Raw genomic sequence first — 17,260 nt, 5'->3', positions numbered from 1 at the left:
GGCCTCACGGGATGCGAGCTCATCCTTAACCTTCTCAGACAAGGCATGACTAAAAGTGCTTACCAGGGCCTCCTTGTTCCAACCTGATTCCGCAGCTAAAGTTCGGAATTGAATTGAAAATTCTGCTACGCTTGAAGAGCCCTGACGTAGCCTGCTTGGCTGCTTCCTGGCCACTTACGTCATGATCGAACACTTTTCTCATCTCCGCCATGAAGAGGTCGGAGTCAGCACAGGCCGGGGTCTGCTTATCCCACAAGGCTGTAGCCCATGAAAGGGCCTTGTCGGAAAGGAGGGATATAATATATGCTACCCGGGCTCGGTCTGTGCTGAACATGGAGGGTTGTAACTCAAATACTAAACTACATTGAGTGATAAATCCCTTACACCTCCCTGGGTGGCCGTCATAGCGGGCTGGGGTTGCCAGCTTGGTCTCCTGAATAACTATAGGGTCCTGAGGTGGAACGTGAGATGTTTGGTGAGTAGAGAGGTTAGGTGCTTGTTCTAGGGTTGGGGCTGGCCCAGGTGTCTGTAGACGTGCGAGTATCTCCCTAAGCAAATTGTCATGAGACGCCTGTTGCTCAGCAATCGCGTGCAGCATTTGTTCATGAGAGCCTAAACGGGCTCCTTGTGCAGTGATGGCCTGCCCATGTGCGGCTAGTCTCCCACTGAGCTCCTCAGTTGGAGAGACACTAGTCTGGGGGTCTGCTGTGTCCGCCAATGGCTGACTCATTCTGTCAGGAAAGGGGGATTGGGACGCAGGCACGGACCCAGGGTATTTGAAGGCTCCCCACACCTGGGCTTAATCAAAGACAATCAGTGCCACACACACCAGGTTGCAGTGAGTGACTCTCACCACTCTCACAGGGCCGGCCGGAAGCTTGAGTGCCCTCACAAAACTGAATCTTGTCGATCTAAAATGAAGACAGATTCATCAACTGCATAGCTTATTATAGGTATCCACAACATGATAAAAGAACTACAATATGCGTACCTAGATGCGTCATGAGCTGGCGGTACGCTGTAAGAAGTAACGGTACGCAGATGGGTAAAAATCAGAAGTCCCGGTACTGCGTACTGGTGAGTACCGGCCCAATTCAAGCACTGCCTATCCTGCATGTCTTTGGACTGTGAGAGGAAGCCGGAGAGAACTGATCCACATACATACATGAAAGTCTTTGTTTTAACCCACCAGGAGCTGAAATTTGTCCAGTTTTTTAAATGTAGGTTGGAAAGAAATATCCTCAGTACTGATGTGAAAAGTCTGTTTCCGTCGTCTCTGTTGTGAGTAATAACACAGATGATGAAAGAAAGGTGGGAAATAAGTCTGCTGGAGTTGTTTATGATCCCTTTTCCTGGTATCACAAATTTTTCATCACATTTGTGAATATTTGTATATTATTATATTTAATATTCAATAATCACATCCACATAAAGACGATTATGAAAATAAAGGAAACCAATTTTCTTTATCTTTTGACTTTTCGCAGGTATCAGACAGAAATGTGTCACAACCAATAGGTCCTTTGATAATGAGGTCAGTCTGCTTGTGGGCGTCTCAACACTTGAAAATGTTAAAAGAAGTAGTTGAAGTTTCTGCATCACAGTCTGACTGAAGCAATTGGATGTTATAAGTCACACTGTGTCATAAATTGCGTTGTGTAATGTCTTAGCTTTCTTACATTTATATCTTACGATTGGAGAATGGTAAGTTTGAGGAATGTGTTTCTGACTGTTGATTGAATACTGTTTGTGGATTGTATTTTATCTGCACACAGAGAGAGAAAAGTGTTAAAGCATTAGGTTTTTAGTTTGTCTTGTAAATTGTTGGTTGTTTAATGAGCAATCATGGTGAATGCTACGCAGTTTTCATATTTCACACTAAATGCCTACTTTGACACTGGGGTTTTCAAATGTTTATGCTTTATAATTATTATGTTTATTTATGTTGTAATTATATGTGCCAACGTGTTGCTCATTGTTGTTATCTGTATGAACAGAAGCTTACATGAACCCATGTACCTTTTTCTGTGCAGCCTGTTTGTTAATGAGCTGTTTGGTAGTACAGGCTTGTTTCCATTCCTTCTGGTTCGGATCCTATCTGACATTCACACGGTTTCTGCTCCATTTTGTTTCCTGCAGATTTTCTGTGTGTATTCGTATGTGTGTGTAGAGTTGTTAAACTTAGCCATTATGTCGTATGACAGATATCTTGCTATCTGTTTTCCTCTACAATATAACACATGTATGACAACTAAAAAGGTTGCTATACTTATTGGTCTAACATGGTTATTCCCTTTTCTTGCAATTGTTATTTTGATATCATTGAGTGCACCATTACAGCTGTGTGGGAACATCATTAACAAAGTGTACTGTGGAAACTACTCCATTGTTAAACTGGCCTGTTCCGACACCAGAGTCAATAACATCTATGGACTTCTTTACACTGTCATTTCTATCATCATTCCTCTCCTTTTGATTCTTTACACCTACATGAAGATCTTTAAAGTGTGTTTTTCTGCTTCTAAACAGACCAGACAGAAAGCTGTCAGTACTTGCACACCGCATCTGGCCTCTCTGCTCAACTTCTCCTTTGGTTGTTGTTTTCAAATCTTACAGAGCAGATTTGATACGAGCAGTGTGCCTAATATAGTGAACATTTTATTATCATTATACTTTCTAACATGCCAGCCTCTCTTTACACCTGTACTGTATGGGCTGAAAATGTCCAAAATCCACATCATATGTAAACGTTTATTGTGTAGTGAAGTGTAGATTGGTTCAGTTGAGTAATGCATACATGAATAATCAACACTAACGATGTCTGTAGTTTTGTGTAGAAATTAAACATGCAAGTTGCACAAGACAGGTTGAGGTTTATTCTTGAAAAGAAGTTATGCAGAAACATTTCTGTCATTTCACTTTTTTTCTTTTGGGACTCTGAATTTCATTGACTTTGAAAATCATGAGCGTGCTCTTGTCCTGCTGTGAAACATGTCCTGAGATAACTTTCGTTGTGATATGACACTGTAAAAAAAAACTATAATTGAATTTAACTTGATCAGCAATACAAGATCTCCTGTGGGATGTTTTGGTATAAAGTGACTTCCAATAATAAGTTAATTCAGATTCCATAGGAATAAGAGCTACATGCAAACATTTCATTTTCATTTTAAACTAAATGTAAATGTCAGTAATTGTTGAGCAGCTGAGGTGAATACTGAAACTTAACATGAGTTGGAAGCAAAATTAACTTTATAGTTGTGAAAATATACAATGCAGGTTTACTGTGAACACGGTACCCAATGTTTTTTTTATCATTGTATTTTCCTGCCAACCTCTTTTGAGCCCTGTAATATTTGTCCTCAACATGTCCAAAATATGTGTCATTTATAAAAGTACATCATTGCATCCAAAGTGATGACAGTTAGCACGCAAGTAATTACAAACAGTAGTAGTAGTAGTAGTAGTAGTAGTAGTAATTTATTTTGGTCCCTATTAACAATTCTCCAATGCATGTAATAAATAATGAATTATAAAAGGTGTAGGCTGAAGCTTTTTACTTACTACTGGGTTTAGGCTACAGAGAAACAAAACCAAAACAGAAAGACTACCAAACAAAAACAAGACAAAACAGAAAGAGTAACAATTTTGACAATTGGTGCAATCAGTGAAAGGTGATCCACTTTTGTCTGTTCTTGTTTCACATCGCTACGTTATAATATTCTATATGAAGCAAAGCAACATGATGTATAATCCTAAAATCTAATTTAGTTGGTTGACATTCTCAGTCATTGAAAGCTTCCTCCAAAATGCTAATGCTAATTAAATAAGGTTGAAGTGTATAATAAGTTTAACATGTATTAATTGCTTTTAATCATATTGTATTCTAATAGATTGTAATGTTACTGACAAAATGAGAAGATGAGTGGAACAAAGTGGCCTGGGAAGGTCAGAGAGGGCAGTGCAAGAAAACTCTGATCCGTGGGCAGGAAGGGTAGCCTGGAGGCAGGGCCGAAGGGCGAGGGCAGCCTGGAGACAGGGCCGAAGGGCGAGGGCAGCCTGGAGACAGGGCTGAAGGGCGAGGGCAGCCTGGAGACAGGGCTGAATGGTGAGGGCAGCCTGGAGACAGGGCTGAAGGCAGAGAACCCTCTGGAGGCTGGAAACGAGTGGAGTCCCTCTGGAGGCCAGCAGGGGTGTTAGGCTTAGCCCAGAGGGAAAAGGATAAAGAAAAAATGTTGTATGCTCGATTGCGCATTGTTACAACCCAGAAGTTACGAAGTGTGTCTAGGGGCAAAATAAGGGAAGTAACAACGGGGAAATCTTTGGCTAGCAAGCCATTTATTTAGGAGCCAGCAAAACGGAGGCAGCAAAACACACACGCACACCCTTGGAGCTTCGGGCTCGTACACAACTAAAGAAACACAAGGAGGGCGGCTGGTAGCAGGCACAAAACAAACTAAAAGCGGGAGCAGAACGCTCGCAAAAACCCAGTAAATTAACCGCTGAAAAAGCAGCTCTCACATAGAGCTGCACCTTAGCGCTTTAGCAGCTAAACACACACAAAAACAATCACCAACAACAACAGACACTGGAACACAGCGTCGGTGAGCCTGTGTATGGGAAAACACAGCCTCCCGAGCAGCGCCAGAACAGCGCTTTTAAACCCCGGTGCGAAGACCGGAAGCAGGCCCAGCTGATAAGGGGAGGTGCGGTGAAAGGCGGAGCACCCCCAGGGGAATCCTCGGTGACGTCACGGGCACCCCGCTCCTCCCACGGGACCAGACGGCAGCAGGCGAGAAAGACAGAACATGTTTCAGTGCAAAAAACACACACACATTCCCTAACATGTCCTGGAATCCGTAACACGCATGCAAATTTTGTAATAATGCTTTACCTAAATAAACTGAATACACAGTTTATTATAGCTTTAAATAGCTGCCTGACTGCTGTGCTGCTTATCCCCAGACATCTAAAGATCCATTCAAGTTGTTTCAGAGTAAAATGAATACAAGTGAGATAGATCTTATATTAAAAGACTAGACTGGATTCAATTAATGCATTCCATGGTTACCAGTACATATACCAATAAATAGCAATGGTAAAAATACAAAATTTCACAAACTTCTCTTTGCCCAAACACAAAAGTGCCTCATTCACAAACACACCAACAGTCAACATTCAGCAAAAGGGAACTATTTAATGACTGTTTAATGAATTACACAGTCATGTATGTATTATCTACATGTTTTTCTTCAACAATATCTTATTAACTAATTAACTGTGAACTCCACATGTATTGTCTTTTTTAATTTCTTGTTTGTACTTAACTTTTTACTTTCACTCTGCACTTGCCTTTCTTCATTTCCTGTTGCTATCTGACTGTTTGTTGTTCCTTTCTTTTGGCTTTTGTCCTTAAAGCATCAGTGGGTACCTCCTTGGTCCGACTTGGGCGAACCAGTCCATGACTTCACCATGATCTAAGCCACAAAGCGCATCCTTCTCGACTGCCATAATAGCAAAATGATGTAGCCTGTTCTGGCCCATGGTTCTCCTCAGCCAGGTGTGGACACGGCGCCGTAGGCTACTGTAACATAGCGCACACACGTGGTCATCTCTTGCCTCATTAGCCATCACTGCATACATTTGCAATTCCTTGACCTTTTTTACTTTGGTTGCAGTCACTTCACTCAGCACAACATTCGATCATACTGTTCTGCGAGGCAGGAGATAGATAGATTGAATGAGATGGGGCCTGGTAGTTTTGGAGGAAGGGGTCAGAGGTTTCAAAGAGCTTCATAACTTCTAAAAAGTTCCCCCGTGCTATGTCCCAGCTCGTTTGGAGAAAAAGGACGTACATAAAACAAACGGATGTGATTGGTAGAAGTCAACTGTTGTTGTATTTATGCAGTTGCCAACAAGAAAAGGTGACAAAGAAAGGAAAACATGTCAGTTGGTAGGTGGACCGGAGGGGGAGCTGTCGAACTCAAACGAAAGAGCTAAACTAAATCGACTAAACTAGACCCTCTCGTAATTAAATCAAACAAGGCATAACCTACACCGTAAACTTAAGGAAATACTGAGGCTCACACTGACTCTCTAAACAAAAGCTGAAATACAAAAGACAGTCCCCCACTTAGCCTAATGTTGCTAACAATAGCGTTTCTCAATTGTGTGTGAAGCAGGATCAGTATTGAAACTTTAGTCTCTGGCCCACGTCTACCAAGTGCCCCTATACACGACACGCCACAACAGCAGTTTACCACAGACTAAGATCCAGAGGGAGAGAGAGAGAGAGAGAGAGACAGCGGGTGCAGTCGAATATTGTCTATTTTGCTTAGGAAGGTTCCTAACTGAAGAAGTGACCAGGAAGTAAACAAGTGGCCGCCATGATAAGAGCTGTTCGAATTCTCTAAATGCAAAGGAAAGGAGCTCCAATGCTTCCTTTCAGAGCTCCTTTAGCATAGGATGCAACGGACCTTCCTATGCGAAAGGAGATTACGCCGACCCACAATTCTTTGCGAGTCTAACATTTAAAGTGCCGCACACCTCGGCCGTTCATGAAAACAAACGATATGTGCATTTACATATTTAAAAATGACTTTCATGCAGACATATAGTAATTGGAATTGTGTTGATAAATGTGTATGAACAGTGATAATAATTTAATGATATTTCTATTTATTTCAATCATGTTACAAATGTTTGACAAAAACGAAACTAAAACCACTAATGAAATGTAAATACAGCAAACGGTCAAACAGGAAGGAGGAGCTGCTGGAACTGAAGCTGGTCAGTGAACGAGCTGTTTATAAAAACCAACATGGGGAGAAGTGGACGATGCGCTTTTTGTAGTCCATTATTGAAGTTTATCCAGCGCAGACGCACGTCAATCGTTGGTGCCGATCATCAGCTGTCAATCATCAGCGGCCACGTTATAATGACGTAGCTTAGTGAAAGTCCGGTCAGATTCTCTGAGCACCGCGGTCGACTTTTCCTAAATCCTTTTGAGTTCTCCTATCGCCTTTCCTTAACCCCGTGATGTTTTCCCCAGAGGTCAAGGAATAGGAGTTAGGAATAGGAGTTAGGACCTTAATTTTTGACTATTCGACTGCACCCAGCAACCGGTCCAGCCTAAATGCCAGACTCCACCCCCACTGATTGGTCCCATTCAGCAACACCTGGAGTTCAGGAGAGGAGGAGGAGAAAACAAGGAACGGAGCAGACAAAGGAGCGGAGCCCCAAGGGCAGAGGCCACCGGCCCTAGGGACATAACACCCCGATTCAGGGAGGAATCGGTTTCATCATGACCACGTCAAGTAATGCCTCGGTTCTCTAAAAGGCTAATGACATCCACAATGCGCCGCAGGTATTCTCTCAACAACATCGCCTTCTGTTAGCGTAGCTCTATAATTGTTAGACTTGTGGACAGCACTTGCCTCATGCTCTCGGTAGCTAACCTAGGCCCCCTTCCAGTTCTTAAAGCCCTCGGTACTGAGGAGGGCATCTTTGCTGGCTCTAGGATTGTGTTTCCCAAAGAGCTTGCATGAGAAACAGTATAAAGAATTTCAGCTCAAGGAATACTCCAGCCAGTCAAAAGAGTCGAACAATTTCTTCTGGAAAGACCGTTGCTGCTTTTCAAAACTGGTAGAGGGGTACTGGTCCACTCTGGGTTGCTTTGGGCCTGTTTCTCGTGTCCCTAAATCATTCTTCACTAACAGGTTCCCTGTCCTCCGCAACCCTGAGCCATCTGTATTGCCAAAAAGTGGAAAAGAGAGAAGTAAAGCTATGGCCTCCTTCTTCCACTAGTTCCAAAGACAGAGTTCATATGATGATTTTTAACATGATTAAATAAAACTCTGCTGTCATACCCACAACTTCCAATGAATGGGCCTTGGCAGGGCTGTATACTGGGATACAGTGCTGAACATTATAACATGCTGGACTAGAGCTATCCCTGTCTGAAGTGTGTACTAAGTGTGGAGCAGATGAGCAATAATTAAAAACATTAGCAGGTGTGGAAGGTTTCATGACTGTTGATCTGGTGTGATCCAAAGTGAAACTACATTTCAGTCACAGATCTCACACACATGTCCATGACTTCCTGCCATCTCTCCTCCTTCCCCTAGTGTGACCCCTCCTCCTCCCCCTGTGTCCTCTCCGCAGGCTGAAATGAGAGGAATTAAAAAAAAAAAAAAAGGAATTCAAAGTGTCATGACTGTTGATCTGGTGTAAAGCAGACTGGAACTGCATGTCGGAGGTCACAGGTCACATCTTCTCGATGTGTCACTGATAGATTTGTGTGTCTCCCTTCTGTGTCTGTGTCTTCTGGAGTTATGCTTGAGTGAAAATTATACAGGTGGTTAAAAACATATATTTTTTTCCCACTTCATGTTGACTTTAGGTCTCTCCTCCTTCAACTAGTGTGACCCTTCCCCCCCTGTGTCCTCTCTACAGGCTGAAATGAGAGGAATTTAAAAAAAAAGGAATTAAAAGTTTCATGACTGTTGATCTGGTGTAAAGCAGACTGGAACATCATCACAGATGGTGACGACAAAGAGTATAGAGAACTTGTACAGGACTTTGTGGACTGGTCCCTGCGGAACCGCCTCCAGATCAATGTGGGGAAACTAAGGAACTGGTGGTGGACCTCCGCAGGAGACGACACTCTCCTACATCACCTGTGAACATCCTGGTAATGGACATTGAGATGGTAACATCTTACAAATACCTGGGTGTTCACATTAATAATAAAAGGTCCCCTTGACCCAGTGGAGGTGGTGGGAGAGAGGTGAATGGCTACCAAGCTATTATCTCTGATGGACATCTCTCCCACCCCCTGCAGGACACCATCACAGCACTGGGCAGCTCCTTCAGTAACAGACTGAGACATCCTAAATGTCTGAAGGAGCGTTATCACACGTCATTCCTCCCTGCAGCTGTTAGACTGTACAACAAGCCCTGCTCTCAGTAGACCACACATAACCAGGCTCCTCATCCCATGTGCGATACGGTTATTTTACACAAGTGCAATACAAACATAACATCTCATGCTCAATCTCTGTCTATAATGTAAATATCTAGTCCATTCTGTATATATTCTGGAAATTGTCTATTATGAACATTATACATTCTACTTTATTTAACTTTCTTTATATAGTCTTAGTGTTAATATCTTTTTTATATTGTACTTTTCTTGTCAATGCATGTTTATTATTTATTATCCATATTTTTCTACTGTCTTGCTGCTGTAACGCTGTAAATTTCCCCACTGCGGGACGAATAAAGGACTATCTTATCTTATCTTAACTGCATGTCAGTCACATCTTCTCCATGTCTCACTGATAGATCTCTGACTCCCCCTAGTGGTTGCTGTGCCCCTGTGTGTCTCCCTTCTGTGTGTGAGTCCTCTAGTGAGGATTGAGTAAGGAACTTGAGTGAATTACACAGGTGGTTAAAAACTTTTTTTTTTTTGCCCACTTCATGTTGACTTTAGGTGGTGGATCCAGGAGGCTTTTTTGTACATCTCCACATGGGCTATATAAGAAAAAATATTTTGTGCGTGTACGCCCAACCTAGAGGGGGGACTGTTACTCAGAAAAAGGGCATAAAATCAGTGACATTTCATGTCACCATTAGGTGGCGCCCTGGCCACGCCCCTAAATATTCTGGACAACTTTTGATTTTTGACTTTTTGTCCTTAAGGCCTTTCCAACCATGTATCCAATTTTGGTATCAAGCAGAGTACTTCGAGATGAAGTACAACCCCTGTGAATGGCCAAAAACAGCCAAAAATTGACAAAAATTTGAAATTTTTTGGAAGTGCCCCAGATTATTCGATTTTGATGAAAATTGACATGTATGTTCTTTGAAGCTATGCCAACATAGCTTTCGAGTTCCGTGATGATTGGCACAAAGGTTATGGAGTTATGCTAATTGCGTTTTGGTGGCACAACCCTCTTATGTTCATTGGCCAATATCTTCCGATTAAAGCATATTTTCAAAACCTTTTTAGACCAGCTAGGTTTAACAAGTACGCATACCAAATTCCGTCCAATTCGGATCAACGGTGTCCGAGGAATGAGCAACATCCGGTTTTTCATTAAAATCCAAGATGGCGGAAAATTTTGGGAGGCGAACTTTGGTATTCTAAGAGGATTTTTTGTAGAGGACACTTGTCTGCACATTTGTGCAAAATTTCATGTCAATCGGAGTTACGATGTGGCGGGGCTGGCGAATGGCCACGCTAGGTGGCGCTAGCGAGCAATTTTTTGTGTCCGAATGCAAAACCGCCAAATTCTCAAATTTGTCACCAGGCCGCATGGACACACCAAATTTGGTTAGTTTTTTTTGCTGAGGCCTCCAAAAGGCACGTCGAATGTGTGTAAGAATAATAAGAAACCATACAATAACAATAGGGCTTCGCAGCCCGACGTTGTCGGTGCTCGGTGCCCTAATTGTATGGGTCAAAAAATTGTACAGAGTATGGTCAGTGAGATTAAAAAGGCGAAATATTTCTCGATTATTAGGGCGAAGCCCTATTGAAACTGTATTTTTTTTTATTATTTTTCCCACATCACAGCCTTTTTGGGGGCCTTAACATATTCAGAAGTTGAAAAAAATGTCCATGCTAGTAGAAAACGGCGAAAATTCAATGATTTTAAAGGTTTCATAATTGGCCAAAGAAAAGTGGCTTGCTACCCCCACCTAATGCAAAGAAGGATGGCCAGGTCACACCGTAACTCCAATTGACTTGAAATTATGCACATATGCAGATCCGTGTGCTCTACACAAAATTACATTATGGCACCAAAGTCCGCCTACCAAAATTTTCCGCCATTTTGAATTTTGTGGAAAACACGTTTTTGCTAACTTCTCCTAAACCGTGAATCCGATTCTCACCAAAATTGCTGTGGATCATTATTAGACCAAGCTGGTTAAATAATATAAAAAAACTTGGTAAAATGTCATTGTATTCAGAAGTTATTAGCCAATGAACATCAGAGGGGCGGGGCTCTAGAAATCAATACACATAACTTCCATAACCTTTAACTCAATCATCATGAAACTTGCAGGATATTGACATATCTCCCTCGAACATATTCTGAAAGTTTTATTAAAATTGACCACTCGGGGGCGCTACAGTCAATTAGCCATTTTGGGCCATTTTAGCCAATTTTAGGCTTTGTATTTTAACGAACTCCTCCTACACCGGTGATCCGATTCATGCCAAACTTGCTGAGACTGTTCTAGAGGCCTCACCGATGCAAAATTATTGAAAGGTCTCACATAAGTCAAAGGGCGTGGCCAGGACGGCGTCCTGAACATGGACGAATTTCATGCTTCGCCACAAAAATCTAAACTGTTATAACTTCAATGTACATTGTCTCATATGATCAAAACTTCACATGTTTGTCAAGAGTACCACCCTGAACACATCAGCACTGCAATATTGACTCATATTCAGAGCGCCACCTACTGGCTATAGAAAGTGTTAAGTTTTATACTTCAGCGAGCTCTTCCTAGCAGCTTTATCAGATTCACCTCAAACTTGGTCATCATGTACTCAAGTCTTCAATGATGAAGAGTCATCAAAAGGTCTTGCATAAGTCAAAGGGCGTGGCCAGTGTGTGACGTTGCTAGTGTACAGGAAGTCATTGTAACTTCACCATACAATGTCCAATCTGCTCGAAACAGGATGTGTTGACATCTCTCCCTGGAACATATCCTGAAAGTTTTATCAAAATTGACCACTCGGGGGCGCTACAGTTAATCAGCCATTTTAGGCCATTTTTCCCATTTTACCAATTGTACGGATTGTATTTTAACGAACTCCTCTTACAGCGTTCATCCGATTGCTGCCAAACTCGCTGAGACTGTTCTATAGGCCTCAACGATGCAAAATCATCGAAAGGTCTTACATAAGTCAAAGGGCGTGGCCAGGGCATGGTGTTTTGTCCAGCGTAAAGGAAGTTGTTGTAACTTCAGGATACAATGTCTAATCTGCTCAAAACTTGCAGGATATTTTGGCATGTCTGCCTGGAACATATCCTGAAAGTTTTGTTAAAATTGACCACTCGGGGGCGCTACAGTAAATCAACCATTCTTCCAATTGCAGGGTTTCTATTTTAACGAGCTCCAACCACTAGGGGGAGTCAGAGATCTATCAGTGAGACATGGAAAAGGTTGTCAGCTCTGTGCCTGTAGACAGTGAAGGAGGGAAAGGAGCCTCTGTCTCTGTTCCCAGTGTCGTTGAACTTTGCACCCCAGTCGAGCACGACGACTTCAATCGTCTGATACAATGATCACCACGACGATTCAGGCAAGAGAGGATTCAGGCAAGGGACGACCGGCAATGTGGCAGTGGCCGGGGACGACCCACGCCGTGGCAGTGGCCGGGGACGACAGGCGCCAGCCATGGCGGTGGCCGGGGACGACCCGCGCCGTGTCGGTGGCCAGGCCAGGTGCTCCGTCACGTCAGGCGGTCGTAGCACTAACCGAGTTACGTGCCATGCGAGGGCCCGTTCATCACTGCTCATTCTTTTTTTTTCACGACTTCCATTGCCATTTTGGAGGCCTTAGCAATAAAATTAGCTTAAAAAAATTTCTTAGCCCATGGGGACTGGTGAAAATTGCGACATTTTAGAGGTCTTGTAAAAAAACTTGCTCTCTAGCGCCACCTAGCGGCGTTTAGTACGCACAACGCACACCGTAACTCCGATTGACACAAAATTTGGTTCACATGTGCAGGCAAATGTCTGTACAAAATTGCTATTGGGACTACTAAGGTCCGCCTACCGAAATTTTCCGCCATTTTGAATTTTGTGAAAAACGCGTTTTAGCTAATTCATCCTAAACCGTAGATCCGATTCTCACCAAATTTGCTATGCGTCATCATTAGACCAGGATGGGCAAGTGCAATCAAAAGCTTTGTAAAATGTCGTTGTGTTCAGAACTTATTAGCCAATGAACATCAGAGGAGCGGGGCTCTAGAAATCAATAGACATAACTCCACAATATTTAACCCAATCGTCACGAAACTTGCACAATATCTTGACATAACGCCCTGAAACATATCCTGAAAGATTTATTAAAATTGACTACTCGGGGGCGCTACAGTAAATCAGCCATTTTGGGCCATTTAAGGCCATTTTAGCCAATTGTAGACTTTGTATTTTAACGAACTCCTCCTACAGCGTTGATCCGATTCCTGCCAAACTTGCTGAGACTGTTCTAGAGGCCTCGACAATGCAAAATCATCGAAAGGTCTTACATAAGTCAAAGGGCGTGGCCAGAACAGTGCCCTGAACATGGACGAATTTCATGCTTCGACCACAAAAATCTAAACTGTTATAACTTCAATGTACATTGTCTGATATGATCAAAACTTCACATGTTTGTCAAGAGTCCAACCCTGAACACATCAGCACTGCAATATTGACTCATATTCAGAGCACCACCTAGTGGCAATAGAAAGTTTTGAATCCTCCAGAAAGCCTGTTTCCTGTTTGAATCACTGAAAAACCTTCTGTCCTATCTAAAACTGCAAAGGAAGATTATTTCTGGCTTGAAACCTACAAATAACATCTTTCCTGCTTGAATCACTGATACACCTTCTCTCCTGTGTAAAACAGCTAACTAAGCTCATTTCTAGCTTGAATCCTCCAGAAAGCCTGTTTCCTGCTTGAATCACTGATAAACCTTCTCTCCTGTTTATAACAGCTAACTAAGCTCATTTCTAGCTTGAATCCTCCACAAAGCCTTGCTTGAATCACTGATAAACCTTCTCTCCTGTGTATAACAGCTAACTAACCTCATTATTGGCTTAAAACCACCAAAAAGCCTGTTTACTGCTTGAATCACTGAAAGACCTTATCCCCTTCAGAGAAAAGCTAACTAAGCTCATTTCTAGCATGAATCATCTACAAAGCCTGTTTCCTGCTTGAATCACTGATAAACCTTCTCTCCTGTGTAAAACAGCTAACTAAGCTCATTATTGGCTTGAAACCACCAAAAAGCCTGTTTACTGCTTGAATCACTGAAAGACCTTATCCCCTTCAGAGAAAAGCTAACTAAACTCATTTCTAGCATGAATCATCTACAAAGCCTGTTTCCTGCTTGAATCACTGAAACACCTTATCCCCTTCAGAGAAAAGCTAACTAAGCTCATTTCTAGCATGAATCATCCACAAAGCCTGTTTCCTGCTTCAATCACTGAAAAACCTTATCCCCTGCTTAGAAAGCCTAAATAAGTTAATTTCTAGCATGAATCATCTACAAAGCCTGTTTCCTGCTTAAATCAATGAAAAAACCTTATCCCCTGCTTAGAAAGCCTAAATAAGCTCATTTCTAGCATGAATCATCTACAAAGCCTGTTTCCTGCTTAAATCAATGAAAAAACCTTATCCCCTGCTTGGAAAGCCTAAATAAGCTCATTTCTGCTGTGGATCATTATTAGACCAAGCTGGTTAAATAATATAAAAAAACTTGGTAAAATGTCATTGTATTCAGAAGTTATTAGCCAATGAACATCAGAGGGGCGGGGCTCTAGAAATCAATACACATAACTTCCATAACCTTTAACTCAATCATCATGAAACTTGCAGGATATTGACATATCTCCCTCGAACATATTCTGAAAGTTTTATTAAAATTGACCACTCGGGGGCGCTACAGTCAATTAGCCATTTTGGGCCATTTTAGCCAATTTTAGGCTTTGTATTTTAACGAACTCCTCCTACACCGGTGATCCGATTCATGCCAAACTTGCTGAGACTGTTCTAGAGGCCTCACCGATGCAAAATTATTGAAAGGTCTCACATAAGTCAAAGGGCGTGGCCAGGACGGCGTCCTGAACATGGACGAATTTCATGCTTCGCCACAAAAATCTAAACTGTTATAACTTCAATGTACATTGTCTCATATGATCAAAACTTCACATGTTTGTCAAGAGTACCACCCTGAACACATCAGCACTGCAATATTGACTCATATTCAGAGCGCCACCTACTGGCTATAGAAAGTGTTAAGTTTTATACTTCAGCGAGCTCTTCCTAGCAGCTTTATCAGATTCACCTCAAACTTGGTCATCATGTACTCAAGTCTTCAATGATGAAGAGTCATCAAAAGGTCTTGCATAAGTCAAAGGGCGTGGCCAGTGTGTGACGTTGCTAGTGTACAGGAAGTCATTGTAACTTCACCATACAATGTCCAATCTGCTCGAAACAGGATGTGTTGACATCTCTCCCTGGAACATATCCTGAAAGTTTTATCAAAATTGACCACTCGGGGGCGCTACAGTTAATCAGCCATTTTAGGCCATTTTTCCCATTTTACCAATTGTACGGATTGTATTTTAACGAACTCCTCTTACAGCGTTCATCCGATTGCTGCCAAACTCGCTGAGACTGTTCTATAGGCCTCAACGATGCAAAATCATCGAAAGGTCTTACATAAGTCAAAGGGCGTGGCCAGGGCATGGTGTTTTGTCCAGCGTAAAGGAAGTTGTTGTAACTTCAGGATACAATGTCTAATCTGCTCAAAACTTGCAGGATATTTTGGCATGTCTGCCTGGAACATATCCTGAAAGTTTTGTTAAAATTGACCACTCGGGGGCGCTACAGTAAATCAACCATTCTTCCAATTGCAGGGTTTCTATTTTAACGAGCTCCAACCACTAGGGGGAGTCAGAGATCTATCAGTGAGACATGGAAAAGGTTGTCAGCTCTGTGCCTGTAGACAGTGAAGGAGGGAAAGGAGCCTCTGTCTCTGTTCCCAGTGTCGTTGAACTTTGCACCCCAGTCGAGCACGACGACTTCAATCGTCTGATACAATGATCACCACGACGATTCAGGCAAGAGAGGATTCAGGCAAGGGACGACCGGCAATGTGGCAGTGGCCGGGGACGACCCACGCCGTGGCAGTGGCCGGGGACGACAGGCGCCAGCCATGGCGGTGGCCGGGGACGACCCGCGCCGTGTCGGTGGCCAGGCCAGGTGCTCCGTCACGTCAGGCGGTCGTAGCACTAACCGAGTTACGTGCCATGCGAGGGCCCGTTCATCACTGCTCATTCTTTTTTTTTCACGACTTCCATTGCCATTTTGGAGGCCTTAGCAATAAAATTAGCTTAAAAAAATTTCTTAGCCCATGGGGACTGGTGAAAATTGCGACATTTTAGAGGTCTTGTAAAAAAACTTGCTCTCTAGCGCCACCTAGCGGCGTTTAGTACGCACAACGCACACCGTAACTCCGATTGACACAAAATTTGGTTCACATGTGCAGGCAAATGTCTGTACAAAATTGCTATTGGGACTACTAAGGTCCGCCTACCGAAATTTTCCGCCATTTTGAATTTTGTGAAAAACGCGTTTTAGCTAATTCATCCTAAACCGTAGATCCGATTCTCACCAAATTTGCTATGCGTCATCATTAGACCAGGATGGGCAAGTGCAATCAAAAGCTTTGTAAAATGTCGTTGTGTTCAGAACTTATTAGCCAATGAACATCAGAGGAGCGGGGCTCTAGAAATCAATAGACATAACTCCACAATATTTAACCCAATCGTCACGAAACTTGCACGATATCTTGACATAACGCCCTGAAACATATCCTGAAAGATTTAATAAAATTGACTACTCGGGGGCGCTACAGTAAATCAGCCATTTTGGGCCATTTAAGGCCATTTTAGCCAATTGTAGACTTTGTATTTTAACGAACTCCTCCTACAGCGTTGATCCGATTCCTGCCAAACTTGCTGAGACTGTTCTAGAGGCCTCGACAATGCAAAATCATCGAAAGGTCTTACATAAGTCAAAGGGCGTGGCCAGAACAGTGCCCTGAACATGGACGAATTTCATGCTTCGACCACAAAAATCTAAACTGTTATAACTTCAATGTACATTGTCTGATATGATCAAAACTTCACATGTTTGTCAAGAGTCCAACCCTGAACACATCAGCACTGCAATATTGACTCATATTCAGAGCACCACCTAGTGGCAATAGAAAGTTTTGAATCCTCCAGAAAGCCTGTTTCCTGTTTGAATCACTGAAAAACCTTCTGTCCTATCTAAAACTGCAAAGGAAGATTATTTCTGGCTTGAAACCTACAAATAACATCTTTCCTGCTTGAATCACTGATAAACCTTCTCTCCTGTGTAAAACAGCTAACTAAGCTCATTTCTAGCTTGAATCCTCCAGAAAGCCTGTTTCCTGCTTGAATCACTGATAAACCTTCTCTCCTGTTTATAACAGCTAACTAAGC

At 42.5% G+C, this 17,260-nt stretch overlaps 1 protein-coding gene across 1 annotated transcript; it reads left to right on the top strand.

Moving 5' to 3' along the window:
* Nucleotides 1-1,845: 1,845 nt before the first annotated feature.
* On the top strand, nucleotides 1,846-2,772 carry LOC311020431 (olfactory receptor 11A1-like; the record flags this gene model as incomplete). The annotated part of the gene is made up of 1 exon (XM_084020453.1): nucleotides 1,846-2,772. One exon carries the CDS (start codon nucleotides 1,846-1,848, stop codon nucleotides 2,770-2,772), a length of 927 nt encoding a protein of 308 aa, XP_083876579.1.
* Between the last annotated feature and the right edge of the window lie 14,488 nt (nucleotides 2,773-17,260).

This window comes from Eutrigla gurnardus (assembly GCF_963514095.1).
Source record: "Eutrigla gurnardus genome assembly, chromosome: 10".
NCBI lineage: Eukaryota > Metazoa > Chordata > Actinopteri > Perciformes > Triglidae > Eutrigla > Eutrigla gurnardus.
This window is presented reverse-complemented; position numbering and strand designations above follow the sequence as displayed.